The following is a 7,789-nucleotide window of genomic DNA, read 5'->3' on the forward strand; positions in this document are numbered from 1 at the left end:
GGGAAGGAGGAGAAACAACGGATGGAAACTGATCAAGGAGAGAAGCAACCTGGAATTAAGGAGAAACTTCCTAATAGTGAGGACAATTAACCAGTGGAACAACTTGCCACCAGAATGGTGGGCGCTCCATCACTGGAGCTTTTTTTTTAAATTATTATTATTAAAAGGTTTTATAAAAGTTACAATACAAACCCACCCCCAAACCACCCCCTCCCCCTCCCCCCAGAACTGAATACAGGGTTACAAAAATAATAATCAAAATCTAAATAACATTAATCAACTATATATGTAACCAAGTTCCTAACGCACTTTAACTCCCCTTTAACATGAACACAAACAAAATAAAAGTAAATATAATAATAACATAAAAACAAGATAATATCCATATTATTAAACAATACTAATAAAATATAATAAAAACTAATAAAAATACCATAAAAACATACTAATATTAATATCATTCTATAATTCATTCATAAGCTAGATGAAACTTTTTAGTCCCATATTTGTTCTGAATATAATCTATCCATCTTCTCCAGACCGAAATGTATCTTTCTTGTGAATGATCCTTCAAATAAGCAGAAATCTTAGCCATTTCTGCCAAATTTGACACCAAATTTGACATTTGAGCTTTTTAAGAAGAGGCTGGACTGTCTGAAATGTATAGGGTCTCCTGCTTGAGGGGGGGGGGCTGGACTAGAAGACCTCCAAGGTCCCTTTCAGCTCTACTCTGATTGATTGCTACAAGAATCCTGAGATCATTGCTGATTGATTTCATTTGGCAGTGGGTATAAAGTAAGCCTAAACCATTTCCCACTTTAAAAAACAGTAGAAAACTGTTCAGGGCATTATTGCAAAACAAGATTAGGAGGAGAATTGCTTTTATTCCCTTTTAATGGAAGCTAAGTATTCAGACCTAGAATCCCCTCAGGGGCATTTCATGAGGGGCCAATTTTACTCTCAGCCTGAGTTAGCGGCAGCAAAAAAAGCCAACACACACACACACACACAAAGATCTCATCACATTTTTTCCAAAAGAGGGTCAGACAGTCCTCAACTTACAATTTACTTAGTGACCGTCCAAAGTTACCACAGCACTGAAAAAAAGTGACTTGTATTTTTCACCCTTATGACCGTTGTAGCCTCCCCGTGGTCACGTGATCAAAATTCAGACACCTGGCAACTGGCTCATATTTATGACGGTGGCAGTGTCTCAGGGGGTCACGTGATCCCCTTCTGCAACCTTCCGAGAAGCAAAATCAGTGGGGAGGCCAGATTCACTTAACAACAGTGTTACCAACTTAACTGCAGTGATTCACTTAACAACCGAGGCAAGAAAGGTCACAACATGAGGCAAAACTCACTGAACCAATGTTTCATTTAGCAACCTAAATTTTGGGCTCAATCGTGGTCCTACGTTGAGGCCTGCCTGTATACTCAACCAATGTTTCATTTAGCAACGTAAATTTTGGGCTCAATTGTCATCGTAAGTTGAGGCCTACCTGTATTTCAGGAACTCTACGCTTACTTGTCTGGATTCCGAAATTCACTCTAGTCTAGTGAGTTTAGCTGGCCTTACCAGTTTGAGGAATATACAGTGTGACTCATACATTTCAACTGGTCTCAATCTTCACCTGAGCATACATAATTTAGGCACAAGAGTATTTTGGCATTAAATAAGGGAGTCAACCTTGTTCTTTGAAGAACAGGGTAGCTGGATTCACACATGACCCTAATATAGCGGGGAACAATTACAAAAGCTAGATTCATGCATGACACTAATATATTAGGAAAAATATACAAGCTGGATTCACACATGACATTGATATATTAGGGGAAAAAAGCTGGATTCACACATTTCACTCGATATATTGGGAAAAAATTACAAAGGCTGGATTCAGACATGACACTTATATATTAGAAAAATATATAAGCAGGAGTCACACATTCCACTCGTAATATATTGGGAAACTTATAAAAGCTAAGATTCACACACGACACTAATATATTAGGAAAAAATATATGCTGGATTCACACATGACACTAATATATTGGGAAATACTTATAAGGCTGGATTCACACATGACACTAATATATTGGGGAAAAGCTGGATTCACAGGAGACTCTAATATCTTAGGAAAAAATGACAAAAGCTGGATTGAAACATGTCACTAATATATTAGAAAAAAGTGAAAGTTGGATTCACACATCTGACTCTAATACAGGGGGTCTTCAAACTTGGCCCTTTTATGACTTGTGGACTTCAACTCCCAGAATTCCTCAGCCAGCATGCCTGGCTGAGGAATTCTGGGAGTTGAAGTCCACAAGTCATAAAAGGGCCAGGTTTGAAGACCCCTGCTCTAATACATTGGGAAAAAACTATAAAAGCTAGATTCAGGCATGACACTAATATTTTGGGGCCAAAATATAAAATTCTCACAACACACACTTGGGGGCACTGGGTCTCTAAAAGGTTCGCCATCACTGGAATATGAGGTAGCCAGCTGTGTGCTGAGAATATGGCTTGCATATAATGGTTGTATGAATGTTAATGCAAGCCATTTCATCCAAAGCTAAAAAGATCAATCCTGAATCCAGTAATACAGGTATGCCTCGACCTACAATCGCTCGTTTAGTGACGGTTCAAAGGTGTAACGACAATGAAAACAAGTGACTCAAGACCAGACTACGTGCTTGCAAGCATCATAATATCCCCTCCACTGTCACACAAACAAAATTTGGGCGCTTGGCAACCGCCAAGTATTTAAAGAGCTGCAGCGTCCCAGGATCATGTGATCCCCATGTGCAACCTTCCCAGCTGGCTTATGACAAGCAAAGTCAATGGGGGAAGCCAGATTCACTTAACAACCGCAGTGACTGGCTTAATGATCAGGGCCAAAAAAGGAAGTAAAGTTTGTAAAATCAGGCGGGACTGACTTAACTACACTGCTTAGCTAAGACACTGCGGTTGTAAGCCGAGGATTACCTGAATAAACCTCCTTCTTTCGGTTAGTAACATTCACATGGACTGGACCCACAACATGGATAAGAAACCCCAGGATCTGTATTTGAATTGGGCCCCAAACATTTGTAGGATATGGATGCCCAACCCATCTTGAGGGCGGAAAGTAGGGGGAACCCTGGTTCAAACAAACCCGGGTCAAATTCTACAACCAACTATGTAAAAACACAGCCCACCCTCCCGTCCCTGAATCTAAGGAATTGCTTCTGCATGCAACTCACAAGTCGGAAGATGGCTTACATGTTTTTTCATAAACACGCCACTAGAGAAGGCCAATGAAAAACAAAACAAAACCGGGCATTAAAAACCAGCTAATAATCACAGGATTATTTCCTCATTATTATTATTTACAGAATTAGGGTGCGTGTGAAAGGTTTAGTTATAGGAAGAATACCTTGTAGGTCCAAGTTGTTGATTGTTTTCTGTTTGGGGTTTTTACCGCTGGCTCTTCGGCTTTGAAACGGAGATGAGCACCGGCCCCTAGAGTCGGAAACGACTAGCACACATGTGCGGGGGAACCTTTACCTTTTTACCTTTATGTATTTTGTTAGTTAGTTTGATTTTGCTGCCCCAACAGAAATGGATGATCTGCAAAAGCAGGCAGCCCATTCATCAAGCTACCATCCCAGATTCTTTGTTTTGCTTTCACACACGTCCACCCGGCTTAGGGTCATGGGCAAAACCCTAAGCCATCCCGTTTGAAGCCCTCCAGACGGTCTTACAACTAGTTCTACCGACCCCAACTTCCACTGTGAAATGCCTCCCGGTGAAAAGCCGGCATTAAAAAACCATTCACATGTAATGTGAGAAAAACATGGGTGTGTGGAAGAAACACACACACACACACACACACACACACACACACACACACACACACACACACACAGACACTGGTCTCTCCTTAAACTGCCATTCTTTCAACCCCTTGATTTGGAAGGAAGTTTTCCGGGATGGAATCAAAATAAAATAAAATAAAAATAATGTCTGCAAGGCATCCAGCAGTCTGCCTGGATGATTAAGTGAGGGAAGCGAGGGGGGTGGGGGGAGAAAGGGAAGGATTTTAGGGGAAGGAAGAAAGGGGAAGGGAAGAAGGAAGGGAAGGGGGGAGGAAGGGGAAGAAGGAAGAAAGGAGAAGGGAGGGAGGGAGGGGGAAAGGAAAGAAGGAAGGGGAAGGAAAAAAGGGAGAGGGGCAGGAAAGGAAAGAAGGGGGAAGGAAGGGAGGGAGGGAGGAAGGAAGGAAAGGAAGGAAGGAAGGGGAAGGAAGGGAGGGGGGAAAAGGAAGAAGGAAGGGGAAAGAAAAAAGGGAGGGAGGGAGGGGGGAAAGAAGGAAGGAGGAAAGGAAAGAAGGGAGAGAGGGGGAGGGAGAAAGGAAGGACGAAGGAAGAGAGGGAGGGGGGAGGAAAGAGTGAAGGAAAGAAGGGAGAGAAGTGGGGGGAGGGAGGAAGGGGAGAGGAAAAGGAAGAAAGGAAGGGAGAGAGGGGGAGGGAGGAAGGGGAAGGGAAGAAGGAAGGAAGGGGAAGGAAAAAGGAGGGAGGGGGAGGAAAGAGGGAAGGAAAGAAGGGAGAGAAGTGGAGGGAGGGAGGAAGGGGAGAGGAAAAGGAAGAAAGGAAGGGAGAGAGGGGGAGGGAGGAAGGGGTAGGGAAGAAGGAAGGAAGGGGAAGGAAAAAGGAGGGAGGGGGAGGAAAGAGGGAAGGAAAGAAGGGAGAGGTGGAGGGAGGGAGGAAGGGGAGAGGAAAAGGAAGAAAGGAAGGGAGAGAGGGGGAGGGAGGAAGGGGAAGGGAAGAAGGAAGGGAGGGAAGGAAAAAGGAGGGAGGGGGAGGAAAGAGGGAAGGAAAGAAGGGAGAGAAGTGGAGGGAGGGAGGAAGGGGAGAGGAAAAGGAAGAAAGGAAGGGAGAGAGGGGGAGGGAGGAAGGAAAGGAAGGAAGGGGACGGGAGGGAGGGAAGAAGGGAAGGAGGGTCGGCTTCCGAGGGGCGCCCGGTTGCCGTCCTCCGGAGCGCCCCCCCCCCCCGCGGCTCCAGCCGGCCTTTCCAGCCCAGCCCAGCCCAGCCCAGCCACTCACGCAGCTTCTTCCACATGGCGCGGTGGCAGGCGAGGAAGCCCTTGCGCAGCGCGGCGCAGACGGCGGCCGGCTCGGCGGAGCGGAAGCCCTTCTGCTTCTTGATGAAGGGCCAGAGGTTCTCCCGGGCGAAGTCGGCCGCTTCCCTCCCGCCGTGCCCGTCGCACACGGCCAGGAAAGCCACCGAGGGCCTCCCCGACGACGACGACGACGAGGCCGCCGCCGGCACGGACGCCCGAGGAGTCGGGGAGGGCTCGCTCGGCATCCCGGCCCGGCCCGGGGCTGCTCCTCTCCCGGCGGCGGCGTCCTCCTCCTTCTCCTTCTTCTCCTCCTCCTCCTCCTTTTTCTTCTTCTTCTCCTCCTCCTCTTCCTCCTCCTCCTTCTTCTCCTTCTTCTTCTCCTTCTCCTCCTCCTCCTCTTCCTCCTCCTCGTCGTCGTCCTCCTCCTCCTCCTCCTCCGGCTCCAGCACGACCTGGGTCACGTCCTCCATGTATTTCCTGCCTCCCTGGTCGGAGAAGATGCTCACCCCCAGCGAGCGGAGCCCCTCCATGCGCGGGGCAAGCGGGCCGCCTCCGCCGGGCAAGACGACGGGCGAGGAGGAGCGGCCGGCGATGGGCCGCGCGAAGCTCCGGGCTTCGCTTCTTTTTTTTTTTTTGTCTTCCCCCCCCCCCCGGACGACACTTTTCCTTTCGCTTTTTTCCTTTCTTTCTTCTTTTCTTTCCTGGCTGGCCTTTTTTCTAAATTATTCTTCTTATTATTGTTTACACGCGCCGGGAAGGAAGCGGCAGAGGCGCTGTTCCGACATGCCTTTTTCTTCTTTTCCTCCTCCTCCTCCTCCTCCTCCTCCTCCTCTTCCTCTTCTTCCTCCTCCTTTTCCTCCGCCTTGGAAACGTTGGCGAGGAAGCGAGAAACAAGGCGGGGGGGAGGGGGAGGGGAGGCGGTCGGTGAAAGGGAAAGCGCCGCGGAACAATCGCCGATGGAACGCTGGGGAGCTCAACGTTCCAAAAGGAGGGGGGAGGAGGAGGAGGAGGAGGGACCACCCACCCTTTCGCCGCTCGCCTACAAAGCGCGTCTCCCGCTGGCCCCGCCCACGCTCCACCCCCCTCCCCTCCCCATCCCTTTCTCTCTTTTTTTTCTCTCTCTCTTTTTTATTTTTTTCTCCCTCCTCCTCCTCCTCCAAAGGCAAAAAAATAAAATAAAATAAAATAAAATAAAAGCGTTTTTTTTCCTTGTCTGGGTCTTGGTTGGGTTAGGTTGGATTCGGACGAGTCCGAGAAGGGGCTCGGGGGGGGGGGGAGAAACGTTCGAATCCTGCTCCGCGCTACCCACCCACCCCCCACTTTAAAAAAAAAAAGGTTTGATAGCTGGGGGAAGTAAAGGGAGAGGAACTGGAAGGAATGGCGGGCAAGTTTTATTTGCTCCCGGGGCTGGGACAGAAAGGAGGGGAGGGGGGTGTCAAAGGGCAGAGGCTGATATTTGGATTAAAGTGGGAGGGGGAACTCTCACTACTTTCACCGAATTTGGGATTTTTCCCTCCCCTCCCCCCCCCACCCCACCCTCCTCTTCATTAGGCTAAATTATACCTAGTTCCCTTCCAACCCTGCCGGTTCATTTGAAATGCAAAATAAAATGGTTATGCCACTAACGCTTGAAGCCGCCTTTCAATCCCAAACTGCGCAAAAGGCAGCTTCAAAACTTTAAAATTAGCGAAAGAATCTTTCAAGCAATGCAACATTTAAGTCCAAACGAATAGAATAGAATAGAATCTCTATTGAGAATAGAATAGAATAGAATCTTCATTGAGAAGAGAATCTTTATTGAAAATAATCTTTATTGAGAATAGAATATTGAGAATAAAACAGAATAGGAATAGAATAGAATAGAATAGAATAGAATAGAATAGAAATAGAATAGAATAGAATAGAATAGAATAGAAAATATAGAATAGAATAGAATAGAATAGAATAGAATAGAATAGAATAGAATAGAATAGAATAGAATAGAATAATATTAGAATAGAATAGAATAGAGTAAGCAGAGTAGAGTAGAGTAGAATAGTTGGAAGGGACCTTGGAGGACATCTAGTGCAACCCCCTACTCAGGCAGAACCCTATACCATTTCAGACAAATGGTTGCCCAGTCTCTGAAATGGTATAGGATTTCCTCCCTGAGCAGGGGGTTGGCCTAGAACAGGGGTAGGCAACCTTGGCTCTTTTATGACTCATGGACTTCAACTGACTCAGGAATTCTGGGAGCTGAAGTCCATGAGTCATAAAAGAGCCAAGGTTGCCTACCCCTGGCCTAGAAGACCTCCAAGGTCCCTTCCAACTCTGTTATTCTATTCCATTCCATTCTATTCTATTCACATTTGGACAACGTTGCACTGCTTGAAAGTTTCTTTTGCTAATTGTAAAGTTCTGAAGCTGCCTTTTGCCTAATTTGGATTGAAAGGTAGCTTCAGAATTAGGGACATAATCATTTCCGGCAGATTCTGAAAAGTCATTACAACGTCTCAATTTGGAACATGAAATGTTTCCCTGAGCAGAAAGTATCTATCTATTGATAAGTGTGCTACTTTCCCAGCACTTCGTGCAAACTACAGCTGGTCCTCGACTTAACGCCCAGAATTGAGCCCAAAAACTATGTTGTTAAGTAACATTTGTTAAATGAAATTTGGCCCCATTTTATGACCTTTCTTCCCACAGCTGTT

At 46.4% G+C, this 7,789-nt stretch overlaps 1 protein-coding gene across 1 annotated transcript in view; it reads right to left on the bottom strand.

The window, feature by feature from the left end:
- PPM1D (protein phosphatase, Mg2+/Mn2+ dependent 1D) overlaps positions 1 to 6,392 on the bottom strand; it is a 27,225-nt gene extending 20,833 nt beyond the window's left edge. The window contains exon 1 of the mRNA XM_081346645.1: positions 5,083 to 6,392. Coding sequence (XP_081202771.1) covers positions 5,083 to 5,629 — 547 coding nt within the window. The 5' untranslated portion in view covers positions 5,630 to 6,392. The remainder of the gene's footprint in view (positions 1 to 5,082) is intronic.
- Between the last annotated feature and the right edge of the window lie 1,397 nt (positions 6,393 to 7,789).

Source organism: Vipera berus (genome assembly GCF_964194415.1).
Source record: "Vipera berus genome assembly, chromosome: 1".
Taxonomy (NCBI): Eukaryota; Metazoa; Chordata; class Lepidosauria; order Squamata; family Viperidae; genus Vipera; species Vipera berus.